Source organism: Spinacia oleracea, chromosome 1 (genome assembly GCF_020520425.1).
Source record: "Spinacia oleracea cultivar Varoflay chromosome 1, BTI_SOV_V1, whole genome shotgun sequence".
In the NCBI taxonomy this organism is placed as follows: domain Eukaryota; kingdom Viridiplantae; phylum Streptophyta; class Magnoliopsida; order Caryophyllales; family Amaranthaceae; genus Spinacia; species Spinacia oleracea.
Genome location: NC_079487.1, coordinates 67,056,498 through 67,075,125, shown reverse-complemented (window position 1 = coordinate 67,075,125; position 18,628 = coordinate 67,056,498). Strand labels below are relative to the sequence as shown.

The following is an 18,628-nucleotide window of genomic DNA, read 5'->3' as shown; positions in this document are numbered from 1 at the left end:
TACGCTCAAACGAGATCTGATTCGCGGCCACCAAAATTGAAATCGTTTTTTATTTTTGAATTGAGAAATTGGTTGATTTAAGAATCGAAGAATCGGCTGATTTTATAATAGAAGAAATCGATTAATTTTAGAATCTCGATCATAAAATCGAAATTGATTGACTTTAGAATCGAAGAAAGGAGGAGGATGCGAGAAGGAATTGATTTTGAATTGAAAGTGCTGATTGAGGAATTGGAGAATGAAGGAGCTGAGGAGGATGCGACGTCGCCGGATTGCTGCGAGCGGCGAATTGAGAGCAGTGCCGGCAACTACGAGCGGCGAGCGGCGAGATTGAAATCGATTTTGGCGAGATTAAAATCAATTTTGGCGATATTAAAATTGATTTCGATTCGATTTCGAAGAATTTCAGGTTGATTGAATTAAGAAATCGATTGAATTGCTGAATTGAAATTTTTTTACCTGATTCGCGAACCACAACTACCGCCACCACCATTTTTGGTTCGATTTCAAGTTCGGCGACCAACGATGGAAATGCTGGGAGCAGCAGCGAGCGGCGACGGCGAGCAGCGAACTGAGCATCGAACTGAGCAGCGACATAAGTGTTCGAAAAGGAGAGAGAGAGAGGAATTGAAGAGAGAGAAAGAGCGCTGGAAATAATGAAAAAAACAGTGAAAGAATAATTAAGTTGGGATACTTGTTCATAAAAATTACGAAAATGCCATTACCATGTAGTGTTCTTACCGTAAGGAAGTGTTCTTACCAAGTGTTCTTACGAGAGTTTTTCTATATATATATATATATATATATATATATATATAGGACCAGGTTCTGGTGAGAACCTCCCTTAAGATGAGAACCTCCCTTATAATTAGAACCTCTGATAGTTGTTGGATTAAAACAAAACGGACGGAAAGTAAACATAAGATCAAGAAAAGTAAACACAATATCGACAGAAACTAAACACAAGATCGAAAAAAGTAAACACAACATCGAGTAAAAGTAAACACAATATAATCAAAAGTAAACGCACTATCGACAGAAAGTAAATACAAGATCAAAAAATGTAAACACAACATCGAGTAGAAGTAAACACAATATAATCAAAAGTAAATACAAGACCAGAAAAAGTAAATACAAGATTAGAAAAAGTAAACACAACATCGGATAAAAGTAAACAAAAAATAATGAAAAGTAAACACAGCATCGACAAAAAGTAAGCACAACAGCAGAAAAAGTAAACACAACATCAACAAACGAATAAGAACTAAAAACCCTAATTTCACTTGTTCGAAAATAAAAATTGAAAAGGGGATTACCCGAGCAATGGAAGAAACGAAAAACAAATCCCAGAATATGAATTCAGAAGAAGAAGATAAGAGAAAGAAGGAGGAAGAGATTGAAAGAGAGAGAGTGTTAGAGAATTCGCAGGGGAGGAGGGAGGAAGAGAGAAAAATAAATTCTGAAAATTGAGGAGTTGGCGGAGGTCATTCAACGCGGATCAATTACCATTTTACCCTTACTAATTTCGAAATTTCGGGTAGCTTTACAGCCATTAGATTCAATTGATCGACGGCTGAGATTAGTTCTCAGTTCTCATCTTAAGGGGGGTTCTCACCAGATCCTGATTCTCTCTCTCTCTCTCTCTCTCTCTCTCTCTCTCTCTCTATATATATATATATATATATATATATATATATATATATATATATATATATATATATATATATATATATATATATATATATATATATATATATATATATATATATATATATATATATATACTTATACGGGAAAATGTGAAGAGAAAAAGGAAAAATATTTGAAAAATAAAATTCAATGGCATGTGTATAAACTACAATATAATCAAAAGAACACACAATAAATTCTTTGTTATTGAGAGGGTAACATAATTATAGAGAAATATGCTATATAGAACAGTGTAATTTGTATTGATCTAGCTAAGTAGCTTTATACAAAACTTACATGTGCCGCAATCTAATTACAAGTCCTATGCCTTGGCTTGTTGGACCCAAAAATCTCAAAATAAAACTTGATCTCTTTCGTTTAAAGCCTAATCAAAACATTTCCGTACATAAAAAAATTAAGAAAACTTGATCTCCATTCTAAAAAGTACGTAAATTCTCTATTTGGAATTAATTATCATAGTAATAATATGAATCAAACTATTGACGTACGTAAGGTAATTCTCTGTCCATAATTAATTATCATAGTGATAGCGTGAATTAAACTATTAACTTCGGTCAGATCCATAAAGGCAGTAGTCGTAATTACTTGATAACGCAACGGATAAAGGTAATTCAAGATCATTACTAGCTAGTCAATTTGATCCTTGACTTGTTTGGAGAAACACACTCATCGTCTCTCTTTCTCTTGTTAATATTTGTATCTTCAAAGTAGTCAAGTTCCTTAGATTTGCTCCTCGTGAGATGTGGTTTAAGCTTATGCATATCTGATAATTGAACTGGTTTTAAGAAAAACTCTTCTGCTCCCTCTTCCAAACACCTAACCAAGGAATACAATGTAAAATATAGTATTAGAAACATGCACTCAATTATTTGGAATTAGTTGGTACCCATGTGGCAATGCACGGTTTCTTTAAACAATTAACTTATTCAAACGCTGCATTAATACAGGTGTGGTAAAGGCTACTTTTAAAGTGGGCATTAGTTAATAATTTTGATTTTCAGTATCCCACCAAAAAAATGAGTTGAATTTAAAGGTAATAAATAAAAGTGGTCATCGCTTTTGAGTCAATTGGAAACAACCTCTCTGCAATTGCATGAGTAAGGTTGAGTATAACCGACCCCCTTACCCTGCTTTTACGGGAGCTTGAGACAATGGAGTAATGATAATGATGATAATGATGATGAAATAAAAAAGGGTCATCCCGTAATTGGCTCCAAATTTAATAAATAAAAGTCATAGGGAAATAGATTAAATGAAAAAAAAAACATAGGGAAAAAGAAAACTGTGTTTTAATATAATATGGAGTATGTAGATAGTTGTCAATTAATTATCTCAACCTCAGGTCATAACTAGCACTAGATCGGTGACTAGAATGTGATCGATTCTTAGAAGGAACTCTTTACAATCATTGTGCTCTGTGCTTAGATATAAATATTATCCTATTTTAAATTCTTAGTTAGGAGATCGAATCATAATTAAGTTATAAAGCATTTACTATCGATTCTAAAATAGTGAAGTATATTTGACTATCGATTATGGACGGAAATAATTGTGTATGGAAATAATCAGTTTATAAGCATATAATCCCATTTGATTATGGAAAAAAAGGATGGAAAATATTGAAATTGCCTTACCTATTGATTCTTGAGGGAATATTCTCAGAAGACATGATTACCACTGGAATATCTTTTAGATATTTAGATTCCTGAAAATTAAAAACAATAAGACATTTGTTATTCTTCTTCTCTAAGAAAAAATAATCTGGAAGATAAAAAAACGTGAATATCCATCGTACAACCGAGAAGAAGGTACACCAGGTTGGCCGGTTGCACGTAAAGGTACATGTAAACGAGTCGTTTAGAATTTATCTCCTTAAAAAAAAACACATTTTTATTGTTTAAAAGTATATTTTTACACAAAAAGTACATCCGTTTTAAAAGAACGAAAAATGTATGTGCTTTTATACTGTAAAATGTGTTTTGAAACTGTAAAAATGTGCTTTTAAACCGTAAAATGTGCTTTTAACCCGATTGCAATTAGAGTTACATACAAACAGGTGCACCTTCTAATTTGTGAACCGCCTATACTGCGCACGGTATAATGTATAACTAGTGTGTAGCCCGGGCGATGCCCCGGTTACTACATTCAATACTTAAAATTTTAGATTTTTCTTGAGCTCAAAATTTGACCAAAATACATGTATTTCATAAAGTGAAAACATCCATGAAGTTCGCCAATTACAAAGACACACTACGTCATTTATCATGCTAAGTAATTTTTCAATTAGATCATTTTACCATTTGTATAATTTTTTTTCTAGTGGAACTAAGTTCTTCAAATTATTAAACACCAAATTATATATATATAAAGTTTACGTCAACATGTTTTTCTTGTTTTAATGCTATAATTATTATTAATTTTTTCAAAATAGTCCAAAGAAAATAAAATGTCATGTAAAAATTTAGTTGTGTTTAGACTTATGTTAACATTTATTTATAAATTAATGTGAATAAATAAACAACAATTAGTGGTTGGTTAAGATGGTAATGAAACTTATCATCTACACATGAGGTGTTGTGTTCGAATCTCATTGCATTAGTTTTGGTTGTCTATGACATGGCATAACACTCGGTGAGTGGATGATGTGGCGTAAAGGGGGAGTACTACGTGCCACATATACATTTTTCACAACGCCTTTTAATATATTATATAGATTGGTTTTAATGTTTGAATCAAATAGAGTACCTTGATCTTCCTGAGCAAATCATAGCCGGTAATCCCGGGCATGCAGTAATCAGTTATGATCAAATTAATTTCGGTATCCTGTAAAATTGCAATTCAAAAGATTAATTAGAAAACTAAATTTATTTAAAATAGAGAACTTAAGCTTGTACTCCCTATGTCTCTATTTGTTTGCCTCATTAACAAAATGTGTTTTATTAACCCTTGAGCCAAAATTTTACAAGGAAATTGTAAAGACCTATTACTATATTTGGATGTAGGGCAATTTGTAAGAGACGGATTGAAATAAAAATAGGAACAGAGGGAATGTACAGTATAAAAAAAAAGTCCTTACATGGTGAACATTATGAAGACTAATATTAGAATCACAATCTTCATCTTCAGTCTCATCTAACAACCCTAGAAATTCCAGGGCCTTATTGCCTGAATCGACTGTGGTAACTGCAACAAATTCAAAAATCGGATGGTTGAGTAACAAGAGAAAGTCTCTTTAGTACGAATTACGAAGAGTAACATAAAGAGAAAACAACGTTACCTCCAAAAGACGAGGATTTGAGAAGTCTTTCAATCAACTTTCTATCAATGAGACTATCATCAACAGCAAGAACATGAAATTGAGCATCTAAAGCCATTAGAAAATGAACCAAAAAGATTTGAAACAAAAGTTGTGGAATTGAATAATTGGCAAATTATGAAGTTACATTTGAACAGGGAAGATATTTATATGATAAAATGTATGATACGTAATCTCACAAATCTCAAAATTATATCATCATCAGACATTTTATGATACGGTATCTTCATAATCTTCTTTGATTTTTGTGAAGAAACAGATAAAAAGATTAAGAACAAGAATATATTATTAAAAATTATGTTATGTTATTATATTATATGATACGATTATACCAAGTATTATAGTATGATATAAAGTTACATAATCTACATTATTACATGACCCTTTCGAATAAATATTAAGCCATAGGGTTTTATTTTACATATTTTAATAGTGTAGAAAGTGTTAGGAATTGTATTGTGGGGGTGGGGTCCTAATATATTAGGGTAATTGAAGGGGGTGCACTCTATTGGCACGTGAATTGAAGTTACAATCTCCACTAAAAGGCAACAAAATAATTACTAGTGTCCTTGTGATTATTGGAATAATCCCTAAACAAGATCCCCACATCAGATTTCCAAAGATTTGGGATTTTTTTGAGATTGAAGATAGCACAAGTGAATTATAAGTTTTCTAATTTAAAGTTTTTTTTTTTTTTTGGCAAATGAGGAGCAAGCTCCGTACAATTCAATAAAATTAAACTATCAGGCGTGGAATAACCACCCCAACAATCCTCAGGGAGGAGATAAGCTATTTCATGTGGAGGCACATCAAATAACACCATCTTCTCCTCAAGCAAGACTCCTAAGTTAGCGAGTTTATCCGCCACTCTATTACCCTCCCGATAACAATGAGAAATACGAAAATTACAGCCAAACTTAACGAAATTAATCTACGGCATTTATTCAATATATGGTAGCACTCGCCTCCTTGGTAATCTGCTTTACGAAGTACTTCGATGCAAGCTTGGTTGTCCATCTACAGCTCTAGCTTTTGGATGCCCATGTTCACTGCCATTTCAAGGCCCATTACTGCTGCAAGTAGTTCAGCCTTATATGATGTGCACACACCCAAACTCGCAGCCATTCCCTTGATAAAAGCTCCTCTACTATCACGTAGTACACTCCCTCCCCCAACTGAACCTGGAGATCCCTTTGCAAATCCATCCGTGTTTAAGGCTACCCAGTCCAATGGTGGGGAAAGCCAGCGAATGTACACCTCTCTTCTTGGAGCCCGCGCATTGTGATTTGAGCTACTTTCTCCCTTTGTGTTAAACATTGCAGCCCATGTCTCCTCAACACGGGTCCTTAGAAAGGTTCTAGTGTCCACTAGTATGTCAGTATGCCTTCTAAAGGTGTGGTTGTTTCTCCATCTCCAATTCCACCACATTGACACGACGAAACAAACAAGCCATTTGTCTGAGTATATCAAGCCTTCTGCCTTGATGTTTTTTTGAGCCAGCTTGACAAATTTCTTGTGTAGAAGGATGGGTAGAGAGCAGCTCCTCCCACACTTGTCCATATTGATTGTGCAGCAGGGCAGTCCTCTTAGCAGGTGCAACATTATTTCATCTACCATGTTGTTGCATCTTGTGCATCGAGGGCCATCTGTAAGTTGTCTCTTCATTCTATTCGAGTTACAAAGCAGCCTATTATGTGCCACTAACCACATGAACACTCGAACTCTTTGCTGTACTGGGCATTTCCAAATTGCTTCCCACTTTGGGTCACTTGGTATAGAGTCATCATCCTTCATAACGTTCATTGCATATTTGATCGAAAATCCACCTGTTTTTGAACCCTTCCAATACCTTAAATCCCCAGCTTCAGGATCCTCGACCAAACTGTGTGCAACAATGTTTTTGAGCGTATGGTTTGGTAGAATGTCTGCAAACTCATCCCACTTCCATCCTGTAACACCCCGGTCTCTAATTCAAGTATTAAAGCATAATTAGCAGCGGAATTAACCTAATTTGGTCGCGACATTACCTGCCGTAACCCCCTCTTGGGAATTACAAGGCAACTATCATAACATAAGCTATTAAAACCCAAATTAATATAATAATCCTTTGTATTCCCAAAATAAAAGTACATAACTTACTAAGAGTCTTTAATTAAACTATTAAAACATTAAGCATAAGCTAGGAGATTAATACTAAGGTGAAATTCCTCGCCACTACTCGATTCAATCGTTCCCCGCAGTACCTAAAACAGAAAACAAAACGGTGAGCCGAAGACTCAGTAGCGACTACCCTAGCAACGTAAATTCATTTCAATTCATTTTATTTAATAACACAGGGAGAATAGAATAATGTAAAACATTTTATAAAGTCCTTTATTTAATTCATTCATAACTTTAGGGTGCACATGCTAGCCGTGGCAAGTACAACATGGTGGAACGTCTTCCACGATGGACCGATGTCCATAAACATGGGGCCTTGGCCCGGAAACATGAGAGCCTTGGCTCAATGGGCGGATGCCCCATGGGTACATGCATGACCGAGAATCGTAACCTGTGAACATATACTGCCAAACGGACTAGGTCTTTTACTTTCATTTATCATGTTTCGTTTAATTTTACATTTTAACCTTTTTACTTCAGTTGAAGTAACATGTTTCCTTTGGATCATATGATCAAACATCTTTTCTTTCATGGTTTCTTATAAACAGCATTTTATAAGAAATTCAATCAATCATAATATCATTTTATAAGAAATTCAATCAATCATAAAATAAGGAATAATTCCATCAAATCATATTATAATAAATTATTCAATCAAAACATGATTCATTTCCCGCAATTCAATAAAACATGTCAAAGCATTTAGATCATAAATTCAATCATATTGTCATGATTTCATAAACACATTTAGAAGGGAATTGCGGGTAATAGCAATAGTCGTTACCTCAATTCTCAATTCGCTAGGGACTTTCTTTGGTTCGTTCGTCCTGAGCTCCGAGTCCGAATTCTTTCAAAATATTAAATTATTGAATTAGTACTTAAAACGATAAATATTCTGAAATCAATATTTCATAATTAAGTTTATAAATAATGAATTTTCAAACAACGAACTTTAATAGAATTATAATTTCATAAATTTAACGAAAATATTATTGTTAATCGAAATTTCAAAAATATAAATTTTTAACTCATATATCGCTTTACATGAAAATTACTTAAATTCCCTTTTTGTTAACTCAAGCTAGTAACTTAATTTTAGTAAAATCGAAAATTTAATATATTTTCCTACCTGAAATAATAAACAATTTTATTAGTAATTATTTATATAAATATATATTAAAATACTTTATCAAATTTATTTAGAAAAACATGGAAAGTAAATTCATAAATCAGAAAAAAACAATAGGAAATGAGCTTACCAAAACCCAAATATTAAAATTGGACCCAACCCTTTTGTTTTGGATTGGCTAAAAAAAAAACGTATTTTTGGTTTCTGGTTCCTGGAAGTCGACCATATAGGGGAGGGAGTGCGAAACAGGGGAGCACGAAGGGGAGGAGGAGAGGAGAGGTGAGTTGGGCGGCGCAGAAGCACAAACCCGCGCCGGAGGCGACAGTGATGGTGGTGGTTGTGCGGCGGTTCACGACGGAGTAGTGAGGGGAGAGTGGTGATTTGTGCGAGAAAATGGGGAATTTTGTGTGTGTTTTTGGTCGGTGGTTCCGGGTTTCGGTTCAACGGCGACGGTGGGTAGTGTTTATGTGGTGGCGGAAAAACAAGGGGAGGGTTGTGAGTGGTGGTCGTGGCTGCAGCTTGCACGGGTGAGGGCGGAAAGCAGGGGAGTGAAGACGAGGAGGCTCTGCGGTCCGGTTTGGTCGAAGGAAAGGGGAAGGGAGTTGTGGTGGTGGTGTTCGACAGAAAAATCCGGTGGTGAGGGTGGGTGTGATGGACGGTGGTGGAGCGTGACGGTGGTGGTGCAGCGAGGTAGAGAAAGGGAAAGAGACAGGGGAGGGGCAGGGGAGTTGCGACGGGGGAAGGAGAGGATGGTGAGGGGAGTGGGGTGTGTGTGGTGGTGGATGGTGGCCGAGGCAACAGGTGGTGGGTCTGGGCGGTGGTGGGTGATGGTCGCTGGTGGTGGTGGTGGTGGTGGTTTGAATCACAGAAACAAAGAGAATGAGATTTTCAGTTTTGGTAATTGATTTTGGTTTGGGGAAATTGGTGCAATTATGTCTGATTATAGGGTGAAGAAGAGTGAAGAAGAAGAAGAAAATTTTGCTTGGGGTCCAAGGAGTGTATTTGGACTGAACTTGAGGGAAGGAATGAATCTCTTCCTGGTTTATACGTGGAGAGCAAGGGAAGAGAAGAAAAATGAAATTTTGCTCTTGAGGGGTAATTTAGTAATTTCACAATATTAGGCAAAAATTCAAAAATTGTTGTTATTTTCAGAAATTTATAAAAATAGAAATTTTTAACTAAATTAATCTTTCGTAAAATATCGTTAACGAAAAATAAATAAATTTAGTTTTCGAATAAAGATAAGAACGTTTCGAAATTATTAAAAATCCAAAATGAATTACAAAATAACTAATATTTAAAAAGTAGCTTAATCTCGTAAATATAAAAAAAAAAATTATAAAATCCGAAAAGTAAATCGTGTAACAATCTTAAAATTTCAAGAGAAATAAAACTTCGTTAATTAAAAAAAAATAAAGTTCGAAATTAAGATTTAAAACGATTTTAAGCTAAATAAAAATAATTAAGTATAATTAATCGGGTTTTAAAAATTCGGGGGTATTACACTCTTACCCCCTTAGAAAAAGTTTCGTCCTCGAAACTTGAAAATTAGATTTATAACATAATTGTTGAAAATTGGAAACGCTCAAATAAAAGTATGATTTTTTGTTTTAAAACCAAGATCCCTCAATTTCAATTCTGAAAATGTTTAGCCTTCATTCCGCCATCATCTTTTAGGACTCCGCTTCAACTCGAGACCTAGAACAAATAGTAAAGAATACAAAAGGGGCAAAATTATATGTTGATCCTTAATCGTCATTAAGGTCAATTACATTCCGCCATCGTCCTTCGTATCTCCACCTTACTTCATTAAATAGGACCGAGGAGCAAAGAACATAAAAGGGGCAAACTTGTTAGCATAGACTAGGTTCCCATTTTACTTTGTGAGATCTTGTTTGAAAATATTTTCTACCAAAAATAGTGACATTTAATGCAAAAATTAAAATTCTGAAAATATATGTATATATAATGAAAATAAATATTTATCTATCAATTGCAATACTCAAATAACTATAAAAGTGATTTATTATAATAATCTCGTACTCTGAGCTCAGGAGAACTTCCATTGGAGACGTCTTGCATGTATAATGTTTAGTTATTATCAATACAATCATGTCATCATAAACGTAATCCATAAAGCATATCATAAAGACATAATTCTTAATGAAAATTGCACATTCATCATAAGAAAAACATTCATATCATAATCATTTGATCTAACACACGAGCATGGTTGATTCATAAAATGTTTATATAAAACGTCGTGATTCGTACATTATATCATTCTTAGGCGACTTATTTGGAGATATTGCGTTTTCGTTTGCTCTTGAGCTTCTTTGTTGCAGGGATCTTGTCGTTGACTTTCTTTATTCGATTCGTTTTGATTTCGATCTCCGATCTTTTCATCTACGTTGAATAACTTCGTTAACTGCGTTCGTTGCAGGGGTTCCATTTCAATCACGTGGCTAGAAATATATATTGTTAGACATACGACTTCGTTACTTATCCTTAATATTTAAGTCAACAATCCTCGGATTTTGCGGATAATGCTAAACCATCAAGCGTGCCTTTATCAGGAACCATCTAGCTCCTAGAAAACTCAGTTCAGACTACCTGGTTTTACAGACATGACATTTTGTCAATTTTATTCTCAACTCCATTGCATTCCTCAATCATTCATAATTCTTTGCGAATTTCATAACATTCATTGATATCATCAACCCGATGGACAGAATTATCGATAACTTATTTCAATACTTTATATGCAACCTCAATTTCATGTCCTCACCATAAATCGTACTTTTCCTCACAACATTTTGCAAAACCTTACATTCTCTAGTTCAACTTCCTTTATGGAGATTATCAAGCATCCTTTTAGATAAATACACAAAAATAATCCCTATTAAAGACGCGGAAAGGTAAACCAAGAATACCATCAACGAAACTGACATACTAATTCTTGATTACTTGTTTTGGTATAATCCTCAGAACTTCATGTGTAAATTTAATTTCATCTTTTCACCATAAATCATATTCTTGCATAACTTTTATAAGTTCTAGCTTAGCTTCCTTAAGATATCTGAATACACACTTAGGTACCTACAACCACAAAACAATCATTATGAAGAGTGCGGGAAAGTAACTCATAAATCAATTTCAATTTGAATGCTCTAAACCTTGAATAACCTTAATTTAATTGGTGATTCGCCACTTATAAAAATACAAACTCATGATCTTTCGGTACTCTATCCTTTAACCTTATTGACAGACTAATTCTTGATAGCTTATTTTGGTAAAATCCTCAAGAACTTATTCATGTGTCAACTCAAATGGGTCATTTATCATAACTCATGTTGGGTTAATAACTTTTCTGTATAACTTCTTAGCTTCCTTAATAGGGGCATATCAATCATCTTTTAGATAATAGACTTTTGTACTTATAAACACCAAAATATGCATCGGAAAGGTAAACCAAGGATCACTTTTATTCATAACGTTAACACTTTAAACTTCGAATAACCTCATCTTAATTGGGGATCAACCACTCATGAAATACAACCTTATGCTTGTTTGGCACTCTAACATTTATACCATCCTTAAATCTTTCATTAAAGTTCCTTAAAACAATGCATATCCACAAAATCTTTGAGTTCGAACCATGCTTAACTTAACTCCTTCTAAGAAAATAGTAATGCTTAAACTTTTCCTAGACTGTCTAGGGTAGGAAACTCATAATAACAATAAAAGTGAAATCAAGGGAAGTTCAGCTTCAATGCGAGGGACAACTAAATTAAAATAATATCAACGTTGGCGTCATCTTCGTCTTTCATCATGTAAGCTCTTACATATGTTGGTGGGCGAAGTGGATTATGATTATCCTTAGCATTGTTGTTGTTTCGTTCATGATTGGTCGATGTTGATGTTCCGGTATTCGTTGGGGGTGGTTTAGGACAATCTTTAACGAAATGATCTTTTCATCGACATCGATAACAAGTTTTCGTTTTAGCATGATATTCGCTTCCATTCTTTAGAGAATTTCGAAAGTCTCGAGTAGTTGATTGATCTAGTCTTCAAATTCCATCGAATCGGCTTGCGATCATAGATTGGTGAATTCAAAGGTGAAAACTTCTTAAATAGTGACGCATTTCCGTTCGTATTAGTAACTTTTGTTTTTCGAGAATCTTTAAACACTCCAGTTGACAACGTACGTGCAGTTCCTAATCGTTCCATCATCTCCTAGTGGTCTCTTATAGATTGGTTGTCATAGAAATCGTCATGGGAAACATCATTGTGGACGACGTCATCGTGAATTTGCGCTTTGTTGAGAGCTTCGTTCGTGGCATCGTTAGTAACCTCGATAATCGATATTTCGCATAACATATTCACTTAAGAAAACATAAACAACAGGAAAATAATCCCTTTTCAGCCCGTTCCTACACTGACACTCATTTCATTTTAACTTAACATGATTTTAGAATATTCCTTTTTAACTCATTCTTTAAAATACTTTGCTTAAAGCCTAATGAATTCTATTCCGTGCAAAACCCGTAAGGTTTAGCACTCATGGTCCAGAACCTTTGCTCTGAATACCAAACTGTAACACCCCGACCTCTAATTCAAGTATTAAAGCATAATTAGCAGCGGAATCAACCTAATTTGGTCGGGACATTACCTGCCGTAACCCCCTCTTGGGAATTACAAGGCAACTATCATAACATAAGCTATTAAAACCCAAATTAATATAATAATCCTTTATATTCCCAAAATTAAAGTACATAACTTACTAAGAGTCTTTAATTAAACTATTAAAACATTAAGCATAAGCTAGGTGATTATTACTAAGGTGAAATTCCTCGCCACTACTCGATTCCATCGTTCCCCGCAGTACCTAAAACAGAAAACAAAACGGTGAGCCGAAGACTCAGTAACGACTACCCTAGCAACATAAATTCATTTCAATTCATTTTATTTAATAACACAGGGAGAATAGAATAATGTAAAACATTTTATAAAGTCCTTTATTTAATTCATTCATAACTTTAGGGTGCACATGCTAGCCTGGCAAGTACGACATGGTGGAACGTCTTCCACGATGGACCGTTGTCCATAAACATGGGTCCTTGGCCCGGAAACATGAGAGCCTTGGCTCAATGGGCGGATGCCCCATGGGTACATGCATGACCGAGAATCGTAACCTGTGAACGTATACTGCCAAACGGACTAGGTCTTTCACTTTCATTTATCATGTTTCGTTTAATTTTACATTTTAACATTTTTACTTCAGTTGAAGTAACATGTTTCCTTTGGATCATACGATCAAACATCTTTTCTTTCATGGTTTCTTATAAACAGCATTTTATAAGAAATTCAATCAATCATAATATCATTTTATAAGAAATTCAATCAATCATAAAATAAGGAATAATTCCATCAAATCATATTATAATAAATTATTCAATCAAAACATGATTCATTTCCCGCAAGTCAATAAAACATGTCAAAGCATTCAGATCATAATTCAATCATATTGTCATGATTTCATAAACACATTTAGAAGGGAATTGCGGGTACTAGAAATAGCCGTTACCTCAATTCTCAATTCGCTAGGGATTTTCTTTGGTTCGTTCGTCCTGAGCTCCGAGTCCGAATTCTTTCAAAATATTAAATTATTGAATTAGTATTTAAAACGATAAATATTCTAAAATCAATATTTCATAATTAAGTTTATAAATAATGAATTTTCAAACAACGAACTTTAATAGAATTATAATTTCATAAATTTAACGAAAATATTATTGTTAATCGAAATTTTAAAAATATAAATTTATAACTCATATATCGCTTTACATGAAAATTACTTAAATTCCCTTTTTGTTAACTCAAGCTAGTAACTTAATTTTAGTAAAACCGAAAATTTAATATATTTTCCTACCTGAAATAATAAACAATTTTATTAGTAATTTTTTATATAAATATATATTAAAATACTTTATCAAATTTATTTAGAAAAACATGGAAGGTAAATTCATAAATCTGAAAATAACAATAGGAAATGAGCTTACCAAAACCCAAATATTAAAATTGGACCCAACCCTTTTGTTTTGGATTTGCTAAAACAAAAACGTATTTTTGGTTTCTGGTTCGTGGAAGTCGACCATATAGGGGAGGGAGTGCGAAACAGGGGAGCACGAAGGGGAGGAGGAGAGGAGAGGTGAGCTGGGCGGCGCAGAAGCACAAACCCGCGCCGGAGGCGACAGTGATGGTGGTGGTTGTGCGGCGGTTCACGACGGAGTAGTGAGGGGAGAGTGGTGAGTTGTGCGAGAAAATGGGGAAGTTTGTGTGTGTTTTTGGTCGGTGGTTCCGGGTTTCGGTTCAAAGGAGACGGTGGGTAGTGTTTATGTGGTGGCGGAATAACAAGGGGAGGGTGGTGAGTGGTGGTCGTGGCTGCAGCTTGCACGGGTGAGGGAGGAAAGCAGGGGAGTGAAGACGAGGAGGCTCTGCGGCCCGGTTTGGTCGAAGGAAAGGGGAAGGGAGTTGTGGTGGTGGTGTTCGGCAGAAAAATCCGGTGGTGAGGGTGGGTGTGATGGACGGTGGTGGAGCGTGGCGGTGGTGGTGCAGAGAGGCAGAGAAAGGAAAGAGACAAGGGAGGGGCAGGGGAGTTGTGACGGGGGGAGGAGAGGATGGTGAGGGGAGTGGGGTGCGTGTGGTGGTGGATGGTGGCCGAGGCAACAGGTGGTGGGTCTGGGCGGTGGCAGGTGATGGTGGCTGGTGGTGGTGGTGGTGGTGGTTTGAATCACAGAAACAAAGAGAATGAGATTTTCAGTTTTGGTAATTGATTTTGGTTTGGGGAAATTGGTGCAATTATGTCTGATTATAGGGTGAAGAAGAGTGAAGAAGAAGAAAATTTTGCTTGGGGTCCAAGGAGTGTATTTGGACTGAATTTGAGGGAAGGAAGGAATCCCTTCCTGGTTTATACGTGGAGAGAAAGGGAAGAGAAGAAAAATGAAATTGCTCTTGAGGGGTAATTTAGTAATTTCACAATATTAGGCAAAAATTCAAAAATTGTTGTTATTTTCTGAAATTTATAAAAATAGAAATGCTTAACAAAATTAATATTTCGTAAAATATCGTTAACGAAAAATAAATAAATTTAGTTTTCGAATAAAGATAAGAATGTTTCGAAATTATTAAAATTCCGAAATAAATTACAAAATAACTAATATTTAAAAAGTAGCTTAAGCTCGTAAATATAAAAAAAAATTAAATTATAAAATCCGAAAATTAAATCGTGTAACAATCTTAAAATTTCAAGAGAAATAAAACTTCGTTAATTAAAAAAAATAAAGTTCGAAATTAAGATTTAAAACGATTTTAAGCTAAATAAAAATAATTAAGTATAATTAATCGGGTTTTAAAAATTCGGGGTATTACACATCCCGCTCCAGGTTGCCACATTTCCTCGACTATTCCACCATCTATGTTGCTTGGTAAAGGTCCATTTGCTAGTTCTCGCAGTGGTTGATCAATGGCCTAACAATGATCCCAGAAGAGTGTATTCCTTCCATTACCTATTGTCACTGATGATCCCTTTTTCAACCAAGTTGCATTGTCTGTGATCCCCCTCCAAACATTTGATATGTTTGACGTAGCAACGAACATATCAATGTCGCATCTCCCCTAGCAATGTTAGTGCCTGATCACTCAAGACCACAAAGAGTTGGGCTCTGATATAACCCTCCATCCTAGTTTTGTGAGGAATGCAGCATTTGTTTATCGAGAGGATCTTATCCCTATCCCACCTTTGTTGCATGGTAACTGCAAGGTATCCCATGACCATATCAACAAGACAACATTCTAAGATTTCATGGCATGATTTTTGAAAGTTGATTAATTCAAGACACATGGGTCTTGCTTGTTGAGCATGACATAGAAATGGAATATTACTAGCAGGTTCTAAACAATTACGTTCATGGGCCAAATATAGATTTTATGACTTACCTATTTCACAAGAACTTGAGAAAATATGGCTATATTTACTCAAAGAGAAATACATGAATGCTTCAATGCGATTCACAAAATGACATAAAATCAACTTGGTAAAATATTTGGAACTTCTAGACTAGATCAAGATTATGTTTTCATGAGCCAAGAATGATTATCAATATTGTGTATTACAATCAAAGCTCCACAAGAATATGGTATGTCTCGTTGGAGAAATCGAGTTTTATTCGATTAATTATAATCACGACTATCTTCCTATATAGTATATAAATGATACTCTCAAACGACTATCACACTAAACTAAATTTGTCAAAGCTAGAGAAAAAGAAATCATAAGGATTGAACTCTGTTTGAATATATCTTTTCAGCATATATATCTAGGGTTGTCAAACCCAGTGGGAGTTGGTGTTTACATCAAACAAAATCAAGAGTAGATATATGTTTCTTTATAAGCGACTCATAGAAACAAAAGGTATTGATTCTACCACAAATCTGGGAACATATGGTTTTTTCTCTAGATAGTGTCTTTTAGGAAACCATCTTATTTCCAAAAAGGTAAGTGCGAGAAATATGACCTCGAAGTGACCTCAAAATAACTTCGAGTCAAGAAACAAACAAATGTAGGATACTTAGGAGCCTTTGGAAGTGCTCCACACATGAAGTCTTTGGAAAATCTTCAAGAAGACTTTAGAAGGGCTTCAACAGAATCCTAATACTCAAAGCACTTGAGTAATGTCTTTATAGACACTAACGTTTGATGTTCAATACCTAGGTAAATCGTATAAGAAATAAAATTCAACCAAGAAAGATACATATATATATATATATATATATATATATATATATATATATATATATATATATATATATATATATTGAGATTAATGAAGCCTATGAAGACTTTGGAAGAGCTTGAAGAACATACGACTTACAGGTAAGCTACGACGAAAATTCCTAAATATGGATTATGGTTTGAGGCCATTAAAATCGTTTTAGGCCATTAAATCCAAAATATCTCCATCTTAAAAATCAAGCCTATGATTTGGTTGTTTTTGCATAAAGGGTTTACACCCATTGGTTGCAAACATGTTTTCAAGAACATACAAAAATGATATTGTATACGCATACAAAACAAGAGCTAGATAATGTTGAAATCTTTTTCACCAAGTCGGAATGCTTGAACTATTTTGGATAAATCTAGCAATCATTGCATATGGTAATATGGCAATTAGAAAACGAAACATCCTCCTCAATTGGACTTGTTGGAAGAAGTTATGTAATTACACAATGTAAAGGTTTTGGATGCTAGATAAAGAAGCAAGCTTAAGAAATGTATTCATAGATTAATGCATGAAAGTGGGAATTGGAACATACCTTTCAACAAGGCTATTGAGCAATCATAGCTTTGTGAAAATATGGATCATCTTATAGTTGAAGAGTTTAGTGGGAGCTAAGTCAACTTTAATGGTTCTATATATGAGATACATATCTCTCTATTGAAAATAACATTCAAATTCTAAATGGTTGGATTTGAAAGTATTTGTCAATATTAGAACCATGGCGAAACTTAGATTATATTGGGTTAAAGATCCATTGGATAGGATCTAAAGAGTTGTTTGGATTCGGTAAAAGTAATTACTGAATCAAACAGAATTGAGAGACTCAAAAGAGACTCTCAACCCATATGAGTAAGTCTAAGTAATGAATGTTTTAACCAAGTGTAAAGCTAGGATTTTATTACTAAAGTTAAACATGAAGGACCTTGAAGAGGAACCTTCACCTTATATCACATGGCAATGCCAAGATTTTAGCAAGATTTGGTATCTCGTGAAACCAAATGAGATAAAAGTTACATGGATAGATTTTAAATTGCAAATGGTTTTTTCACTACAATCAATCATGTGTGGTGTGATATATAGATCGCGTTCCAAGATAACTCGTGAGTGTTGAATCATGACGAGTTTATACCAATCTCTCTTGATCTAAAATCAATGATCATTAGAATAATATCAAAGGCATCCACTACATTTGGACATGTAGGATGAGCACTTGATAAGAGGAAATGAAGATGAACTAAAATTTTGATGCTACATGCATTGCCTAAGAAAAAGATGGATATGGTTGTTAGGCAAACCACAAACATACATGGGAAATTAAGTGTCGTGATTAAAAGGTGGTAACATAGGTTCAAAACCATATGTGATGCATGGGAAACTGAATCAATGATTAGTTCCAAGTTCTCAGTCGAAAGATGGATCTCCCACATCTCTGTGAACTGGTTGGAGTATTTCCAAAGGGAAGCATCATTTGCA

At 34.6% G+C, this 18,628-nt stretch overlaps 1 protein-coding gene across 1 annotated transcript; it reads right to left on the bottom strand.

The window, feature by feature from the left end:
* Positions 1–1,874: 1,874 nt before the first annotated feature.
* LOC130465925 (two-component response regulator ORR9-like) lies at positions 1,875–5,268 on the bottom strand. Its single transcript, XM_056834715.1, has 5 exons — positions 4,988–5,268; positions 4,787–4,893; positions 4,456–4,533; positions 3,345–3,415; positions 1,875–2,526 (listed from the first exon to the last, which is right to left on the bottom strand). The coding sequence occupies exons 1-5, from the start codon at positions 5,082–5,084 to the stop codon at positions 2,334–2,336; spliced, it is 546 nt and encodes a 181-aa protein (XP_056690693.1). The 5' UTR covers positions 5,085–5,268; the 3' UTR covers positions 1,875–2,333.
* Positions 5,269–18,628: the final 13,360 nt, after the last annotated feature.

Coding starts and splice junctions, on each gene's coding strand:
- LOC130465925 (XM_056834715.1), bottom strand. CDS start 5,084: ATGGCTTTAGATGCTCAATTTCATGTTCTTGCTGTTGATGATAGTCTC. Junction 4,534..4,786: donor GTCTTCATAATGTTCACCAT/GTAAGGACTTTT, acceptor GCAATTTTACAG/GATACCGAAATTAATTTGAT. Junction 2,527..3,344: donor ATTCCCTCAAGAATCAATAG/GTAAGGCAATTT, acceptor TTCCTTGGTTAG/GTGTTTGGAAGAGGGAGCAG.